Here is a 20,740-nt window from a genome sequence, read left to right as displayed (position 1 = left end):
AATGCAATGGGGCCTATAAGACGGCTTCCAAATTTGATGTTTAAAAACAAGACCATTATAATAGGGCTCTGTAATAAATGCGGAGCAGTGCGGGGAAGGAGGCTATGAACTCTCCTTGCCCTCACTGTCCTGCCCTTGCTCCAAGGAAGGGATGGGAACGGCAGCGTTTCCTGGGGAGACGAAGGTGGCTCACAGTCCTTCTCCTTCATTTCAGAACATCCGGCCCATTGTCCGCGGAAATAATGGAACAATTCAGAACCGTGCTCTCGAGAGAAGCTGGTTTCCCACACACATATGGTCAGACTAGAAATGTTAATGCGAGTGATGGAGAATTTCCTGGTTTAAAACCAATAGTACCAAAGCACAAATATTCTTTATGCCACTCCACGTTCCATTTGTTTTAACAAGAAAAATTCCCCAGAAACAAAAACACCATTCAGTTGGCAGTGTGGTGAATGCAGATTGTTTCTCGGTCTTATTTTATAGTGGTTGCAAGAGAACTGAACCTCCCTTTGTGGGCGGAACTATCCTCCTGTGCCAGGGTGCAAGCTGCTGCTCTGGAAAGCTCTGGGGGTGTCACAGTGCAGCTTTGACACCCAGAGCCAAGCGGGCTGGCTTGCAGGTGAGCTGCTGGCCTCAGACACTTTGGCTTGCTGCAATGCTGAGTGACAGCATCACTCAGCTATAACATGCTAGCGATAGTCCTCATACCCACGGTGGCCACCAAGAAGATGAAGTGAGAGAACGAACTCTCTGTGAGGCTCCCAGGACAGGCAGAGTTGACTGTGGCTTTCACGATTTTCTCTGGGATACTAACCAAAGGGCAGGCCCAGGGCTCTGGAAATGCCTTCAGGTTGTTTCTGGAGACATTCAGACAACTGAGTGACTTGAAAGAGTGCAGGAAAAGGGCGGGGAGTTCTGTCAATTTATTGTCAGACAGATCGAGGTCCTGTAGCTTCCGAAGACCGATCCAGTTAGTGGCTAGAGGGGAAGAAAAAGCATGAATTGGTTAAAAATATCCCTGTCAGGAAAAAAAAATGACTTCATTATATCAGGTCACTGATGATAAAACATACCACTTTCTTCTTCAAACAATTTCTCTAAGTAATTTTTGGAAGCTGTCAGTTTTTGAAGTCTCGAGAGGTGCAAGAACCCCGGTGGGAGGTGGGACAACTTGTTGCTGGAAATGTCAATTTCAAGCAGCCTGTGGTTGGGGAAGAAAAAGTCAAGGCAGAAGAAGAAAGAACAAAACACCACTTTACCTATTTCTCCAGAAACAAGGTGTACTGTTTTCTTTTTCTCCTTGCACATGGTTAGAGAGCATGCTGGAAAGGTAGTGCAGATGATTAACTGTTACCAGCCTTGGCATAAAGGGAAATCAAGTCTTTCCTTTATGAACCTTGGTCCTACTGACTAACAGGGATTCAAACCTTTCTCAGGCATTGACAGCAAAGTGAGCTGGTGTCCTGACAGCTGAAGACCACGGAGCAGGGCTTTTAATCTTTTGGACCCTTGCAGAGCCATCCATCTGCCCATCTTAAGGACTTTGCTGCATGGCCCTGGCTCTTTAAGTGTGAGATGTTCAGAGCTCACTTGTGAGGTCCATATGTTGACCCCAAGCTCTTTCCAACATCCTTTTCTCCTACTTTAGAGACTCAGCTTTCGCAACCAGCTCAAATCTGAGGCCTTGCAGGTAGGGATCCTAAAGGAATTAATGAAGTGTGAATCTTCCCCTTTCCATGCCACCTCAGGAGAAAGGCTCAGCCTTCTCCAAGGCCTCCAGACAGTGACCCACACTGTCCACTTGATGCTAGTGTTTTGACTTTTTCTCTGAGGTCCTTTCCACTTTCTCTGGGAGGAGTGAAATCATCCACTAGTTCAGGAAGCTTCTGCCCATCATCCTCTGATTCCTGTGCAGGATCGAGATGCCTGTCTCGGTCAAGCAGTTCTGTGCGGCCGGGAGTGAGCTGTGTACCTAGGGCCAGATCACCTCTCTAGACCTTTCTGTGTTCACCTGCACAGGGGCCAGGAACTTGTTCCCTTGTGCCCTACAGCTTGTATAACCATAGCTACAACTTCCTGCTCCCATTTTAGACAGAGTTTCTGTTTTCAAAACTACAAAATACAACCAGGAGGCCCCTGCAGGAGGACAGTGGTGACAGCCAGCGCGCACCTGGAGCAGATGATTTCATCTGAGGACTGCACGCCCGGCAGCTCCCCCAGGTGGTTGTCGGAGAGATTCAGCTTCCGGAGGTTGATGAGTCCCCAGGGAATGACTGAGGGGAGGGAAACCAGGCAGTTGGCAGAAAGATCGAGCTCCGTGATCTGGCAAGAGATGTCTATGAGCCAGTCGAGGTCCACCCAGGGCAACCTAAGATGGGACCACTTCACACGAAGGGCCTGGTATTGGAGAAAAAGGAAGAGCACAGTCAAGTGGTGAGTCCAGGACCAATGCAGGTGTGGAATACAGCAGGATTCCTTCAAGGGCGAGTCTGTGTGCCCGCCCCAGACACAGTCCTGAGATGCTGGGACTATGTCCGTCTTGTCTCCCAGTACCTGCCACGGTGGCCAGCACCAGAGGCATATCTGTTCTGATCCGCACCTGCAACCTACAGGTAGTTGCATGGTTACATCAACTCACTCTCCAGCCTCCAGGGGGCGCCAGTGGACTCAGAGCCAACCCTTAAGGGGCTGGTCCCAGTCGGGGCAGAAGCACGGCAGGAATGGTGTGCAAGGGAGGCCACCGAGGCATCGAGGAGCCTCTCCCAGACTGGAGATGCAGGTTAAGGATCCCAACCTGGCTTTCTGAGTCCTTTCAGTGCTCTCTTTCCCATGATTAGGGCAGCTGTCTTCTGCAGCCACCCTCACTGTGCCAGACCACATTGCATGCTTTGTGGACTGGCTGCTTCCAAAGTGAGAGACTGAATATACAAATGATCCGTGGTGACACCATATATGAAAACAGAACTCTGACCCAAATCCACAGGAACCTGCCCAGGAAACCAACCTCTGTAGCTATAATAAAGAGCCCAGAAAGCTAGCCGGCTGCAAGACAGATATGCAGATATGCCAGTCCAGTGAACTAAACAATAATTTCTATGATAATTAGTCCAGAATGGCTAAGACTTTATCAATAAATGATAACTTCCCTAAATTTTTTTTTATCCTGCTTTGGACTTAGGACCAATCAGAAAAACTAAAATATGCTCTCTAACCCATACTACAGTGTGTCCTGCTTCTTGTGAGCAGCCTCAGCCTTCCCAGGAACAGCTCCCACCCCCACCCGCCAGCCACATGGGAGAGACCTGCTCTTTGTTGCTTTCCTATTCCTCTCCTACTTTAAGACTGCCAAATGCAAGGGACAGAGACAGATACCCTGAATGTGGTCAGCCCAGAGTGAAGGCTTTCCTCATTTGGTTGGTCTTCGTTTATTTCCATAAGAGGAAGTCAGGAAGTCCAGTGGTTTGCTGGTGTGGGGTGGCAAAAGGGATCTGGTTAAACACAGATGAGCAGACTTTTCCTTTTTGATTATCAAAGAATTTGGGGCTCAATTAGTCTCTGAGGAGAGGAAATCTGCTTTTTGGCTTGTTTCTCCAAAGCAACTGGAAATCCGTAACGGAAAATTAAAGGAGCAGAAATATAAACAAAAATTAGTGCTTCGCAAATGGGAAATTTAAGAACCCGCAGGGACTGTGGGAAAAGTACCAATGATGTGGGATAAATTGGCTTTCAAAATTTGGCAGCAGCAGAGGTGTTCTTAGATGGCCACTAGATGGCAGTGTGTACTTGTCTTTATCGTAGCCAAATCCGGAAAGGCTGGATCCATACATACTCCTTCAAGCTCTGGTCTGAACCAAAGGAATGATCAGGCTCCAGTCCCAGCCCCCCAACCCCGTCCCCCGGTATTTCTTCCCTTTTATCTTAAGTTTGAAAAAAAAATTTAAAAACCATATTCACGAATTGTTAATATATTGTCACATTTGCTGTTTCTCTTCTCTACAAACACATCCACACCCACACACCCACCTTACTGCTTGCTGAATCATTTGTAAGAAAACAATATACCATAACACTTCACCCCTAAATCTTCAGCCCGTATTTATGAACAATGATATTTTAGTATATTAGCATATAATTTTCAAGAAACATCACACCAATATTATCAAGTCCATAGTTTATGTTCAATTAATCTCAGTTATCCAAGAAATGTTTTCTATAACTACTTGTGTCCTGATCCTGGGTCCCATCAAGAACCACACACTGTATTTAGTTGTCATGTCCCATTACTTTTCTTCAATCTGGAAGAGTTCTCATGCCTTTTTGACATTGGTATTGCCATTTTCCAAGCCATTCCAGTTGTCTTTATAGAATAATGGCCTAATCTGAATTTACTCATTGTTTTCTTAAAGTTTAGATGAAGCACTTTGGAGACAGTGTCGAGTCCTTCTCACTGACTCCCACCAGGGGGCAGTAGATGTCATGTGATCTTACTATTGCTGCCAAGTTGGATTTCCTGGTTAAGATGGCATCTGTTCATTCTTTCATTTTACCTTTTGTGATTAACATACAATCTGTGATTCTCTGACACTATGTGAATACTCTTGCTCCTACATCATTGCACCCAGTGGATTTAATATTGTCACTCTTGCTCTGAATCAATTAATACAACGGTGGTTGCAAAGCTGTGATTTTTTTCCCCTAAATGATGTCTGTTTCTACCTTTATTGCTTGGCATTCTTCTGTGCCCAGGAATACTTCCCCATCACATTTAAATGTCATTCTGGACTCATAGATCCCTTTAAAAAAATTCAAAGCATCATGATCATTATTTCTTTTGATGTCTAAGTTGTCCCCAATTTTCCAGAGGGAGTCCCATCTAGGTGGCTTTTGTGTTCCTTTAACATAGCCCTATCAGTTTCTGGGTGCTTCCTTACTCCTGAGCAAAATGACTTGTTCTAGTTTCTTATGCTGTCCAAGTCCAATCCCTGGAACCAGTCCTGATTCCCTTTAGTGGAAAATGGAATTGAGAAACCAAGATCGGGGTGTTAGGTGTGCTTGTCACTGCTGGAGTGACACTGCTTCTCAGCCCATTGATCTGACACAGCTCTACATTTACCATGAGTGCGTTCTGATGCCCCTAATTCAAACTCAGCACATTGTGTTCTTCTTAACCTTTCATTAATCCCTAACTGCACCACCCTTTACTCTGGTATTGTTGGTTTTAATCTATTAAATAAGTGGTTTGGGTCAGTTGATGTCCAAGTCACTTTTGGACCCAGGGTATTCTCTGGCTGCTGGTCTGCAAAGCACTGTGGGCTCCCCTCACTAGGGAGTCTTGGGGTAACCCTGCGATCAACTCAGCAACAGGCTGAGAGGAAGGTCACCAGGCAGTCTTTGCAAAGCCAAGTCAAAGACAGCCTTCTGCGGGGCCTCGCTGTCTCCATCCTGAGCTCACAGAGACATACCTAGGTCCTGGGAGTTGGGGCCGGACAGCTGGACGCCAAGCCAACGTGTCCAGATTGCATTCCAGCTTCTTCCACTCCCTCTGTATGGCCATGGTGGTTGTTACACATCAAACGATTTGGACACAAACTTAAAACAGCAACCAAATGCAAGATGAAAAGGAGGTTTCAAAACCAACCAGGAGACTGGTTTTTGTTTTAAACTTTGACAACAGATTTTAGGTGTCTGTGGAAAGTCTTACAAATAAAAATTTGCAAGACTATGAGAATAAACAAAACAACAGGAAAGAATTTGATTGTTACTGTGACATGAACTAAATATGACACAGATGAACTAGACATCCTTGGGAGACAAGTACCAAGGTTGCTCTGTGTACCATGATACAGTGGTAGCCTCCTTATATCTCCATGTCTCCTAGCCAATCAGAACCTGGATGAACACACCTCTCATGCCCTGGACTTCCTTTATGGCTCCATGTGACGTACACCATGCAGCAGACACTAAAATGTTTGGGTACAGAGAGAGCACACAGCCCCCAAGACCTGCAGGCCCTCCTTTCTATATAGCTCTAATAAGATCAATCATCTTAAAATATCATCTATATCATCTTAAGATGTCTGCTAAAATTCCTCCAACCACTCTCCCACCCCAGCTTTGCCAGAAGATCTTCACGCCTCCAGGATCTTCCCCTAACCCATGTTTCCAACTTCCATTCTCACCCTCTTACTCTACAACCTCTCTCTGCCTGCCAAGAGCAGTAGTTGTCCTACATTCCTGCTGTTTGCGGGACTAATTTGTTCTAGGTGAAAGAAGTTGAGCGGGGGAATCAAGGCTGAAGAGATAAGACAATCAAAGTGCAGACACTGGTTGCCTGTAAATGAACCACAGGGCTCAGAAAGTGGGTCCAACCCTGGCATTCACAGGATGGGGGTGAGGGGTAAGAGGACGTGCACTCACTATGGGTAACTGTCCCAGGGTGTCCAAGGGCTGCCAGGTCCTCTGGGGCTCCAGGTGTTCCCCCTGGGATAGCGTTGTCATGGTGACAGAAAGTGTGGAGATGAGAAGACTGCATGGGAAATAAGGTTGGCTGGGCCTGGAGCCAAGAAAAACCTTGAAAACACTCCTAAGAGCTTGCCTCCTTTAGATGGTGGGTGTCCTAAACTCAGCAAGGGCTCCAAGATTCCATGGGCAGGGTTGATCTATTAACTGTTAAGTGTTAACTGTCCTGCTAGGCAGTGGGGTGGGATAAAGCTGCAGCACTGCAGACAGAACCAAACCCAGAGAGGTTAGGGTCCAGAGGGAAAGAGGTATGAGCATGCACACCTGTGCATGGTGTGCCTCTCGGGCTGCCCTACTCAAGGGTTCCTTGATCTTCATGGACTCATATGAGTACACAGTAGGTGGTCGACCGTCTCGCTAAAGAAGAACTCTTCATGGAAACCTTCCATGCTTCTTTTGGGGTGACCATCCTATCAAAAGAAAATCACCAAGAAGAATGAATGGCCATGTGTACTACTGACTTCCTTAGACACTGGGGAGAGGAGGAAGCAGAGGCTGCTGCCAGGTTCTAGAGTTCCTTTTAGGTCCTACACCAGCTGGGTTTCTTCATGACCGACATCTGATAAACTCAAGTGCAGAGAGAGGTGGGAAAAGGCAGAACAGATTTGAAAACATGACAGCACTCTTGGGAGAGTCACGTGGCAAAATGGTATCTGGGTTAGACAGAGGTGGACAGACACGTAAGGCTTCCACCGGGTCTTGGGTTGGTTTGGGAACTCTGGATTACACAATGCATTGTCTATCTGGTGCACAGGCATTCCAGGGTGCTTAAGTGTTCACAAATTGCCACAAAGAAAGGAGAGAGAATGTCCAATTAAAATGATGTCCACGCACTTGACACAGAAACAGGCCAAGCAAGCCCTGAAGTGCTCATTGCTTATTTGTGTTTAGTCCAGGCATAACAACAATAAACAAGGGTCTGGGGAAGCACGGCCAGCCATTGCATAATCCAGTCCATGAAGGCTGAACTGCAAAATCAAAGACAGCTGGCTGCAGACTCCCACCAACTCAATGGTCAGCCACACCCACCCCTGCGTACACAGATGGAAAATGTGTTCTTGTTTGTCTTCCAGCTTGAGCCCTTTAAATGGCAGGCTAAGTAAGAGGAAGTACCACTCTCTCCAGAAGGCCCAGAATCATGACTTAGAAAGCTTGTCTTCTTAGGCCTTGGTAGTGATTGGGATGGTTTCAAGAGGATTAGATGTGTTTAAGGGCCATGAGTTCCCTACCCAGAGTGATGCACAAGGATGGTCTCCATGGAGCCTGCTGTCCAGGGAAGCAATTATCTCTCCTGACACAATACTTCTGGAAGTCACTGGACACACATGGTACTGGCCACCATGACATCTTTTAAGTTTCGATGCCAGTTAAACCCTACTGGTGAAAGAAAAAAAGGGCTAATCAAGAGGCTGGAGTCCACAATGCTTTTTAGCCTGGTTTTTGAAGCTCTGGAGATTCAGGCTGACACAGGAAAAAGATTCTTGGCTCCTGGCACAGGCAGGTGTGCCTCTGCCTGATTTTGTGTTGACGTTCACGCCTTAGCAGGTCTCTGCCGACCCCATAAGCGAGAACTCATAGCTCTTCTTGCTCTGTTCCCAGCTCATTGTTCCTGTTGGCTGGTCTGTGCTAGACATCTGTAGGTAATTGGGTCAGGTCGTCCCCACTGGAGACTGAAAGTCCCTCGGAAAAGATGTCCATTCAATTAGGACACACATGTTAAAATGGCAGGAATACACGGAATGTTCTATGATTTATTTTTCAATCCTTGGTCCACACAAACTCAAGTTTTGGAGGTAAGCAAAGATTCCTGCCATGATGGTGGAAGACACTTTCTCCTTGTTGAGCCAGCCCAGGAAGACAAGAGCCATTTTTATAGAACTAGCGAGCAGCTGGAAAAGGTGCTCAATCTACTGGTCTAATTTAAAAGGAATCAACTCTCTCAAAGGCCTGAGGAACAAATCAAAGATAATATCCCCAAAATAAAGAAGCTCAGAGCAGCAGACCCAGTGACTCTGGGTCCCAGAAACTCACACAGATGGTGACATGTGAAGACTTATGCCAAGTCAACTGAGCAAGGTCAATGACAGAAGAGAAGAAATGATGGCTAAAGAAGGGGGTCGGTTGGGGTAAATTTCAAGCCTGAAAGCAGGGAACCCAGACCATCAGGAGTGGCTCTGAGTGAGAGGGATCCAGCTGGACAGAGAATGAGCCATGCTGGGACAGCAGCTCTGTCCCCACCTCCTTGTGTATGCCAAGGCTCCAACAGAACCAAAATAGGCTGTGCCTTGACCTTGACCACAGACAAAATCCTCAGTGAAGTCTTCTAAATACCTACTTCTCAAGTCTCTGTGTCTGGTGGAAACAGGCTGTTAAGGTGAGGCAGGACACTGACAAAGATGGAAAGGACATGGAAACTTCACTGCTGATGACCTAGCACATGTGGCTCCCCTTGGAGGGTGAATCCAGGCTACATGCAATGGTTGCAAGGTTAGGGCAATGGGTTGAACGTGTCCCTCCAAAAAGATATGCTGAAGTCCTCCCACGCCTCATACCTCAGAGAGTTATTAATTAGAATTAGGGTCTTTACAGAGGCAATCAAGTTAAAATGAGGTTTTAGGGTGAGCCCTCCTTCAGTACGACTGGTGTCCTTATGAGAAGATGACGTGAAGACACACAGAATGTGGCCATGTGACAGGAACGATGCACCTACTAGCCAAGGAACTCGAGCATTGCTGGCCAACGCCAGAAGATGGGAAGTGCGGCAGGACTCCCCCCTTAGAGTCCTGGAAGGAGCCAACCCTGCCCAGACCTTGATTTTGAATTCCAGCCTTCAGAACTGCGAGAGAAACAATTTCTGCTGCTTCCAGCCACACAGGTTTTGGCCTTTGGTTATGGCAGCTCTGGGAAACTCACACAGATGGTGACACATGAAAGGAGGTGGGGAGGAGGATTCAAGACCTGAGGGCCCAGGACATTCCACCAACAGAGCCCGCGGATAGAGACGGGAAAAGAAAGTACCAGATTCTTGAAAATCTGCAGGGCTGCCTGCTGGGAGAGTAGGTTAGAAACATACCACTGAAAGGCAGAGAAAATGACAGTAAAATCAGCCACCCAATTAGAGGGAACCTGTGAGGACCCTGTGGTGTAAAAGCAGAAGTGCAGAAAGGTCCTGAGAAGAAGAACCACAGAGAAGAGGGAAGGGAGAGATGAGGAAAGGGAGCAGAGATCCTTCTAATCTCAGAAGGGTTTCAGTTAATTAAATGACCGTAGGAGAGACAAAAATGAAACCAGTCCTGGCCCAAGAGCATGTTTGCTAAAAATGTTGTGAATATCAGAATTAGCACTGGTTAGCTGCCAACATACCGTAAGACAAACAAACAAAGGAAACATTGCCACAGAACCTCAATAAATGAGAAATGTTAAATTCAAAAACAACTTACAAGACTAACTTCTGATTATAGATTAAGTAATAAACACAGCAATCTATGCCTATAAGCATTCTGTGATGGATAATTTTAGGTGTTAAGAAATATTTTAAAAAATCCATATAGCTGGAAAAGCATTATTACTGGTGTTCCACCTCCTGTCCCTCACCCTGTGGCTCTGGGGACTAAACTCAGGGCCTCACACATGCTAGTCAAGTGTTCTACCACTGAGTTACATCCCAACTCTTTCTAAATTTTATTTTGAGGCAGGGTCTTGCTTTTGATCCTCCTGCTTCAGCCTCCTCCATAGTTGGAATTGCAAGTGTGTACCACTTACTATGTGCAGCTGCATTCTTTCTTGATGGGTCTGTAAGTTGGTGGACTAACTGGTGGAAGATCCCATCTCAGCGCGGGAAGGTACAATCCCATCAGCAAGGGGCCCAGATAGAACATGAAAGTAGGGAAAAGTGACTTTCTTCCTCTCTCCTGGAGCTGGGATGCTCTTCTCCTACCCTTGGATACCAGAACTCTATCTTCTCTAGCCATCGGACTCTAGAACTTATAGCAATAGTCCCTGGTTTCTTAGGCCATCAGATTTGACCTGAGCCAATTTATCAGCATCCCATGGTCTCCAGCTTGCAGATGGCCTGTAGTGGGAATTCTCATCATCCACAATTGCATGACTCAGTTCCTCTAACAAGTCCCCTCTCATGCATCCATCCTACTGGTTCTCTCTCTCTCTCTCTGAAGAACCCTGTTTAAACCAGGTACATTTGAGACCAGACTCTGTGGGTGAGCAGTTTGGAAGCTGAGCTAGGATCAGATGGTAACACCCTCTTGGTAACTCCTTTAGGTGTGTGCAAAGCACATTTTCACCCTAACTCTAAGCTTGACAGTAACCCTTTAAAGTTGGTGTACTTTTTCACAAAAAACCTCAGAGAGGTGACCTGTTCAAAGGCCATAGGATCAGGATGGCAATTTGGATGCCTGGTGCTTGATCTATTTCCCTTCTACTGTGCCTCTATGTTCACCAATCATGGGAAAGCTGACGAAGCAATTCAAAGGCACTAGGAGAGAAAAACCAAGGCAGGGCAATCATGATAAAAGACAAAGGACTGCGACGCCCGGATGCCATGATGATGAATCTTTATGTTATGACACAGGACAAAACGGGTAAAAGAAACATGGAAATGCAAGAAAGGCATTAGCAGAATGTAAGAGACGAAATACACACAAAAATAGAGAAATTATGGAATATATATTAAGATAGCAATGGGAGATCCACAAAGGATTGGGGCAAGAGAAAGAATTCTGTTTTTACATACACAAGAAGCTTTCTTATCGATTAATTAGATTCTGAAATATAAAGGAAAAGCAAATTTAAAAGGCAGGCTTCCTAGGCACCTTATTCCTTGTCATATGTATCTTTTGCCCAGAAGACAAGGTAAAGGAAGAAACCAATGAAGAAAGGAAAACAAACATGCCCGATTGTTTGGACATTAAATATACTCTTTTAAAAAATGCTGGAGCGGATGAGTAAAAACCAGCACCCAAGAGAGACACTATCAGAATAATGAAAGCTTCACAATTAATGGAGAAGAGAAGGTACAACTCAGATCACAGTAAAAAAAAAAAACAAAAACAAAAACAAAAAACTTATAAAAGTGAAACAGAGAACTTGCCTCACTCCACTTTGAACAGAAAGTTAAAAGACAGCAGGAAAATGAAAATAATTAGACTAAGAAAAGAAAGACCAAAATTAAGTTAAAACAATGAGGTCAACACATAAAATCAATTCTAGGGTGTTTGAAAAAATAATGAAACTGTCAAAACTCACTTCATAATAAATAAAGTATCATTAATTGTATGCTGTCTCTCTCTCGATACACACACACACACACACACACACATGTATATATTATATGAAAGTGATACACACAGTTTTAAGGACTATAACATGTAGAATTGATGGAAAAAATAATAAAATAAGTGAAAATGACACTAAAACAAGTGGTGTAAAAAATCAGTGTTTACGTTAAGGGAGATTTTGTCCACCCCCCCCCCCAGAGATAACAAACTAGCTGGCTACACTGATATGCAAATTTTACTCACAAACATAAAGATCCTTTAGAAGAAAAAATACTGTCTGAGATAAACAAGGAAAATAACTAAGGAATCACCCCCAAAGGCTGTTCATCCAATATAAATTGTTTTCAATCAAATCTTTCAAAGAACAAATAGTCCCCATGTTACATAAATGGTTCCTTAATGCAGGACTCACTTCGTTTTATGGGTCAACCCTAGTAATTTTGCAAGGGCCATTAAAATTCCAGCACAGTTACATGTATGTACATGGATGCAAAAAATGTAATAAAAGCTTTTAAAATAGAAAACAACTAGACCAAACTCAAATATTTCAGTGTGGAGGACAAATAGGGTCTCAACAAGACAGCATGGTGGCCACTTAGGGAAACCCAAAGCACCCTCCAGCACAGGAAGGGAAACACAGTATTCCTCCTTTAATCATTGGAATGTCAAAAGTTATTTAGGAAAATTTGTTACTTTGTCTTCACTAAAATTCTTAAAAGCAGGTAAAGAGGGGGGGTTTTATCCCTAAAATCAACATTGTACTTGTTTTTCCTGTAGCATTTCAGTTATTCCTTTTAAAAAATAGGAAACTTTACAAGAAATTGCTTGTCATCTGTTCCAACTTAGGAATTTTGCCAAGAGCTATTTGAGAGAGAAAAGCAAGAAATAAAAATTACTGGGTGCAGTTAACTAAGCCATAGAATTTACTAGAAATTACTCAGTTTGCTCAACTTTTAAATAAGGACAACAATTTTACCTCGAAGGAACGAATAAGAGATTAAGATAGATTATTTGGCAAAGTGCTACTGAAGCTGTGATGGTCCATGTAGATAGAAAGGAGGCCAATGCACATATAAAATTTCAGTCATCCATCCATCCTGCTATCCACCCACCCATCCATCCATCCATCCATCCATCCATCCATCCATCCATCCATCCATCCCCCTATTCATTCATGCAATTACCCATCTACCTACTCACATGCAACCATCCATCAATGCAATACCCAACTCCCATCCATTCATGCCACCATCTATTAATCTTGTCTCAAGCCCTACACTGTGGGGACACATGGTGAGCAAGAGTAGCCAAGGTCCCTGTTTTCAAGAAGCAGTCCAGTCCAGTTGAAGAATTGACATTTAACAAGAATGCCACCCAAACACACAACCCCAAACTTTGGTAAGTGCTATGAAAAACCAAAACCAAAACTAAAACCAAAACCAACCAACCAACCAACTAACCAAAAAAACGGATGGGAAACTCTGAGAGACGTAAGAGTGTGTGACCAGGTTGTGGGTTAAGGAAGATTTTCCTGAGGGTGTTGTGCGAGGCTAAGGCTAGGATTCATAGGGTGTCCCTGGGTTAAAGAACAATGTAGAGTGCTGAAGAGGCAGGCACACTTATTTCCTGGTTGGGAAGGGTCCACCTGCTGGTATAGCATTGGACAGTATTGTCTCTCCAGTGCTATTGGATATTTTGGGTAGCCCCCAATTCTTATAAATGCAGGCTTTCATCGTGTTTGTGATGATGTCCTAGAGATAACTTTCAGAAAAGAAATATCAAACTCAGAGCAGCTCACTGGGGGAGAAAAAATTTGTATAGGTTTTATCATGTGATGCCAATTACTTTTACACACATGGAATCAATTTATAGTGGCAGGATCGTGATACTGGTGTGCCTATTGCTCCACGGGCCCTGCCAAATGTCTTACTCAGTGTTTCTATTTATTTTTGCTAGTTTAATAGGAGTGACAGTATTTTTAAGTTGTTTTAATCTGAATTTCTGTAATTGCCAGTAAGGTTGTATATGCCATGACATGGTTTGCTGTCTGTGTCTTCTGATGTGTAAATTAACTGCTATGTTGCTTAACTTCTTAGCCAAAGGAATCTGTGAGCAATGCAACTGCCAAGGTGTAGATACGGCCTGGCTGCTTCTGAGTTCTAGGCATTTGGTGATAGTATTATGATATTCATCTAGTGTTAGGACAAGATGAATGTCTACTTGAAAGATGCCTACTTAAAAGATCCATTATTTGGAAACTAGAGAAAACAGACACAATACAGTTGTCTCTCCTTATCCATGGCAGATGTGTTTCAAGACCCCCAGTGGATGTCTAAAAACTATTAAGAGTCTCAAACCCTGTATATAAATGTGTTTTTTTCCTACAACTTTTGATACAATTTTAATTTATAACTTAGACATAGTCAGAGATTATCAATACAAACTCATAATAAAATGGAAGAATTATATCAAAATACTATGATAAACATTGTGTGAATGCTCTCGCTCTCTCTCAAAATATCTGAATTGCCAGCATCACTACTCTTGTGCTTTAGAATCACTATGAAGTAAAATAAGCTTTACTTGAACACAAGCACTATGATACCCTGATAATTAATCTAATTACTGAGCCAGTTACTAAGTAATTAATAGTCAGGTATCATATATAGCACGGATACACTGGTCAAGGGGTTGATTCACATCTCAAGTGGGATGGAGTGGGACAGTGTGAGACTTTATCACAATGCTCAGAATAATATACAATTTAAAGTGTATAAATTTATTTCTGGAATTTTCCTTTTAATGTTTTTGAACCAAAGTTGACTACTGGCAACTAAAACTGTGGAAAGAGAAAAGCACAGATAACAAGGGACTACTGTAATGGGCTGAATTTCTCACAAGGCAAAAGAGAATTGATGGAAAGATGCCTGGAACAGTCCTGAATTTGCTTTCATGACTTTCAGAGGGCAGCTGAGGGCTTTCTCTTCCTCATAAAAGTTGATGGTGAAAAGACCAAGACATGGGGATTCAGAATCTGCTTCCCGGCATTGCCTCTTACCCCTGGGAATCTTGCTGGTTCACAGATTTAAATCTGGGGGTGCCAATTCCCATCTCTTCCACATGAAACAGTACCACTAGCTGTGAGTGGGATATAAGAAACCAAGATGGTGGCACTGGGTGTGGAAATACTCTTGAAAGCACAAAACTCGTGAATAATACCCTTTGTACCAAATATGAGGCCTTACTTAAGACGAGAGTGCCCCCCAGAGGCCTTAAGTGTCTCAGGAAAGGCTGGCAGCCCATGGCCATCAGACACATTCATGAGCGTGCGCTCAGCTGACACTATTAGCAGCTTCCACAGGCTCCAGCAAAGGCAGAGAGGCCTCCTTTGCTGCTTCCCACCCCTTTATGAGCATCCTGCAAATACAAATTCCAGATCTACTGGATCACTCAGATGAAGGGCCTTCTTCAGCATAGAAAGTGTGGCTGTGCTCGGGCACTGACACAGGGACACGAGTGGTGGCTTATCCAGAACTTTTCAGCTACATAAGCCAGAGCAAATCCAAAAACGTAATAATAACAATGACTGTTATTATAAATTCCCCTTTAACTTCAAGTTATTTGCCAGATTTGAAAGAGGAAATTAACAATTTCCCCACTGGGTTGTTTCAAAATTAATTTTGGCTCTCATTTATTTCCAACACTTAAGACCGCCCCAGCAAACCCTGCAGCGTGGACCTCTAACTGCTGAATGGGGATGGACACTGTGGTTATTCTAGGACCTGGTTAAGCCTTTCCTAGCATTTCTGCGCTTTCCTGCTCCTCTCTGGGTGTAAAGCAATAAGCTATTTTTCATGGCAACAGAGAGAAACACTGACAGAATGTTCTCCACGAACCCAGGCCGTCTTATTAGACATGCAGGCAAGAGTTGGCAGCTCTAAGAGGACCACTAGGCAGCCAGGGAAATGGCTTTGCCAGATCCAGCTTGGCTTTACTTTTGTTCTTTCAAAAGTATGTTGGAGCAGACCGTGCAGTCTGGCTCCTGGAACCTGGTTACCCAAACACCAACAAAACCCAAGGAGCCAGACACTGGCCATGGGAAACCCTCTGTTGCCAACGGAGGCGGATTCTGGAAGCTTGAGAACCAGGCAGTGCCGGGCCTAAACCAGGCAGTGGAGGGTCACTGTCACCAGACTAGCTGTGGCTTCCATAAAGGCAGCAACGATATTAAAAAATCCCCACTAGCCAGTGGGGGAGGCAGAGCACAAACACACAAAAAACAAAATGGCACAGAAGACGATCACCCTAAAATGTCACTGCATGGCACCCAATGACCTACTCACCAGCCGTGGAGGTAACCCACGTCACGAGCGCCCTGGTGGGATTATTACTTCAACAAGGTCACTGCCGTGGATGCCGGTAAAGTCAAGGGAACTTTCAGGCCACGGATCATGTCAACAGAGCACTCTTCTTCTGCCTACCATTAGTAATTAAATATTCCAAACCCCAATTGTCAGTTCAATCCCAGGGGATATCTGGAAAGGCAGGAGAGCTTACCTCTGGCTCCTGAGTCATTGTTCCCTTCCAGGCCTCTCCGGGCAACCAGCTCCCTCCTCTCCCCGGCCAGCAGCCCAGAGGGAATGTGCTATATTGCAGGGTAGAGGTTGAGAGGCAGCCAGACACATCCACTCTAAGGCACTGGCCTTTGAAATTCACTCGAATCATAAAAATAACACCTGCTTTAGGGAAGCCCAAGGAATCCTTATGACTCAGGCTGTGCTGAAATTTCATTTCCTCTTCTGACTCGACCCAGAAAAGCCAAGGAGAAGAAAAGCAACATTGTCTTTTCTTTGTCTCTTCACTGGCAAATGCAAGCATCACTTCCGTGCTCTTTGCCACCCTTGACACACACGGTGGGAGTCACCCTGCAGGACAGATCACAGGCTGAGATGCCGACTGTTTCTGCTTTTAACCTCGGGCCAAGAAAACCAAAACCACTGCTCTCAACCCTGGTGCATGTGGGAATCACCTGGGGAATTTTTTTAAACTTCTGATGCTGGGTCCCATCTTCAATATATGGATTTAATCAGTGAAGGGTGTGGCCTGACCATTGAGCATTTAAAAACTCCTAGGTATTCTGATGTGCAGAAAAGTAAGAGTCACTGGTCTCCATGAAATCTGGGAAGTACATTTCAGAAATTGGAAAAGGGGGAACAGCTCTGGCTTCAGGAGATACAGGCTTTGGTCTAGGCATCAACCTTGTCTAGTATTTGTTATCCGTGAACAAGTCATGTAAATCTTAATACTTCAATATTTTCATATGCAAAATACACTATATTCCCTGTGATTCTTACTGAGGTACAGAGAGGACCAAATATGATGATAAAGCGTTGTGAAAAATATCTGTTATAAAATAAAGGCAAAGATTAGATGATCATTATTTCTTTTTGCATCATGAGGCTAATAATAATAGTAACCAGTGAACACTGATTAATATCGAGCATTTACTGTGTGCCAGGCCCTGTGCTCAATGCAGAGCTGCCCTCCACAGTGGGTAGAATTCTCTCTGCTTTATAGCTTGAGAAAACCAACCAAGACACAAAGGGATAACAAGGTGCAGAAAGTAGAATGCCAGTATTTTTAGAAACAAGGAAATTAGCAGGAATAAAGGAAGGGTGAAAAAGAAATAATAATAAATATATACAAAAAAGATGAGTGCTAGGTTATAGATCAATGGTAGAATGCTTGCCTAGTATGTGTAAGGTCCTGGGTTCCATTCTTGGCACCATTTTTTAAAAAAAGGTGGGAAGAATAAACCAACATGGCAGATCCTATACAAATGTGAAGCGAGTAGGGCCTTCTTTCAAAAGACACACAATCAGGGTAAAAACTGAACACAAAGAAAAAAAAAGAATATAAAAGTCAGAGAAAGCTTCTTCGTTGACACAAAGAGAAAGAGGACAATATGGCCACGGGAAGAGTAGATTAACTTAGTTTGTAGGACAGAGGCACCAAGAGGACTAAAGTGTTATTTGATAAAATGAAAATAAATATCTGTAGGTAAAAAGTCACAAACCAGGCATGTGAAACAGGCCTTATAGAAACACAGAAGAATGAGAAAAAATTTAGTAGAAGTGATGGAAAATATACATATAAGTAGATGTATATGTATGTTTGTATACATATACATATACAATTATGCATCTCAATATAAGTGTAGATCACTATAACTGTATTTTAGATTCCAATAAAGCACAAATAAGGGCTTGAATAATAATATGACCTATGAGTTACATTTAGAGAAAAAAATAGAAACAAAGAAATATTCAACTCAAGAAATCTGAAAAAGGAACTATAGCCAGGTTCCATATCCATGGTTTCTACATGTAGATTTAACTAACCATGGATCAAAATCATTTTAAAAAGACTGCCTCTGTGCCAAACATGTACAGACTTTTCTTCTTGTTATTATTCCTTAAATAATTAGAAATAACAGCTAGTTGTATAGCATTTGCATTGTGTTATTATTCATACAGAGATGATTTAATGCATTCAGGAAGATGTGCATAGGCTGTGCAGAAATACTATGCCACTTCATAAAAGGGACTTGATCATATGTGGATCTGGGTATTGTGGGGGCTCCTGGAACTCAACTGTACAACAGTAATAGGTGACGTCTGTCTATTAGGTAGGTCCTTGCCGTGTGCTAGACATTGCTATTAGAATGCAACAAATAGTACCACATTGAATTGTCAAGAATCCTCTGAGACAGGTGCTTTTTCCCTTTTCCAGATGAAGAAAGCAAGACACACAGAGGGAGGAAGTACCAGACACAGCCAGAGTAGCAAAGCCTGGAGCCCATAATAGAAGCGGGAAGTCTGGTGCCGGGGTTTTGCTGTGACTTCACCATCAACAACCAAATACCCAAAGAGGACATATGAAGGGAGTTAGTCCAAAATACCAACAAAATACCAGATAAAACAAATCACGAACATCAGTAAAAATTTTCAAGTTCCTCAATAGGGCCACTAAAATACATAATCATTGGCTGTTTAGATTAAGTTTTGTAGAAAAAAAGTAAAGCAAAACAAAACAAAACAAAAACAAAAACCAAACTTTAGCATCATAAATGAAAAGAGAAATGGAATCGCAAATCCAGAAAAAGATACAGGGAAAATAAAAGCAGCGCCACGAGGGCAAATAAAAAATCTAAAGGAAATAAACGATTTTCTACCAAAATTCCATCTCCTTAACTACATGTAAGGGAACTGACCAATGACTTTAAAAGAAGTCAGCAAACAAAGACTTGCTTTATCTAATTAACTTTAACATCAATATTTCCTACAAAACATTTCCAGATCGTAACAAAATAGAAAGTTCCCCAAATCATGTGAAATAAGCATAATCTTATATCAAATCGCATTAAACAATAACAAAAAAAAAACTATTGATCAAGTCATCTTCAAATATGGATATAAAAACTGTCAATAAAATGTCAGTAGCTGAAATCCAGCAGTTAAAAACAAAACAACTAGTGTTTATTACAGGAAATCAAGGTTAGGTAAAAACTATCATATCATTTTATTAAATCAATAAAATAGAAAAACTATATGAATATATCAATAGTGATGAAAAGGGCATTTGACAAAACTCAACAACCTTTCTGCTACGGTTTGAATTTTAAAGGTCTCACAGGCTCATGCGTTATAGGCTTGGTGCCTGAGCCTTCTCGGAGCAGCCTAGTAGGAGGAAGTGAGGTCCCTGGGGGCTTGCCCTTCCTTGAATGGGTATTGGGTCCCTTGCCCCTTTCTCTAGGTTTCCTGGCCACCATGACATAAGCAGCTTTGCTCCACTAGGTACTCCCAGCCACAATGCTTTGCCTCATTATAGGCCAAAATGACAGGACTAGGTGAGTATGGACTAAAATCTCTGAAACCAGGAGCCAAAATAAACTTTTTCCTTCTTTTAAGTTATTTATCTCAGGTATTTTGACACAATGACAGAAATCTGAGTAATACACTTTCCTAATAAAAACTCTAATCAAAAATGAAAGCACAGGAACTATCTAAACACGAGAATACACTTACCAAAAGCCTATGGAAGTTGTTTGTAAATTGCTGACACCAAGACCTTTAAGATTAGAAACAAGATAGATGCACCTGCTATCATCATGATTATCCAACTTTCTAAATTTCTAGTGATACACAGTAAGACAGAGAATACAATAAGTTACACAGCTATTTAAAAAGAACAGACAAACTTGTTTTCAATTTGCAGATGACTTAATCATATACCTAAAAAATCTCAAGAAACTCTACTAAAAACCACCTGAATTAATGAGAAGATGGTGACTGTCTAAAACATAAACAAACAACAACAACAAAAAAAACCCTTTCTCCATCTGAACACCAGTAATATCAGGATGGAAAAGGAAATGGGAAATATATATCTCCCACTGAAATTGTGGAAAAAAAACAATAAAAAAAGAGAGTTCCAAGATCTTTAGGAAGACAAAATAAAATCTCATTAAATGATGTAAAATCTGCATAAGCAGAGTGACCATGGGAATTGTACAAAATTGAACAAGTGTCTAGTCTAATAAGAAACTTAGAAAAAAAAGTGGAAAACTTGCATGAACAGATTGTAAGACTTAAATAAAAATGTCTATAATCAAAGTAGTGTGGTATTCGCCAGAAAGAGAGGAAGCAGCCAGTGTACCACTACTTGGAAACCCAGAATGTATACAAATATATGTAGCAATGCTGATGATGACATTTCAGTTCAAAGGGAAAGGAAAACCTGAGTTAAAAATATGCTAGACTTCTTAACAGCAAAAGAAATAATCAAGAATGTGGAGAGAGAGCCTACAGAATGGGAGAAAATCTTTGCCACCTGTACCTCAGATACAAGATTCATCTCCAGGA

General features: G+C 42.8%; 1 protein-coding gene across 5 annotated transcripts in view; it reads right to left on the bottom strand.

Annotated features, from left to right (window-relative positions):
• Window positions 1-20,740, bottom strand: part of Lrrk1 (leucine rich repeat kinase 1) — a 154,206-nt gene that overhangs the window by 51,778 nt on the left and 81,688 nt on the right. For all 5 annotated transcript variants that reach the window (XM_078051265.1, XM_078051266.1, XM_078051264.1 and 2 more), the window contains 3 exons: window positions 2,174-2,400; window positions 1,077-1,204; window positions 818-981 (listed from right to left, as the gene is read on the bottom strand). In XM_078051265.1, the coding sequence (XP_077907391.1) occupies window positions 818-981; window positions 1,077-1,204; window positions 2,174-2,400 (519 nt within the window). The remainder of the gene's footprint in view (window positions 1-817; window positions 982-1,076; window positions 1,205-2,173; window positions 2,401-20,740) is intronic.

Source organism: Ictidomys tridecemlineatus, chromosome 5, assembly GCF_052094955.1.
Source record: "Ictidomys tridecemlineatus isolate mIctTri1 chromosome 5, mIctTri1.hap1, whole genome shotgun sequence".
NCBI lineage: Eukaryota > Metazoa > Chordata > Mammalia > Rodentia > Sciuridae > Ictidomys > Ictidomys tridecemlineatus.
This window is presented reverse-complemented; position numbering and strand designations above follow the sequence as displayed.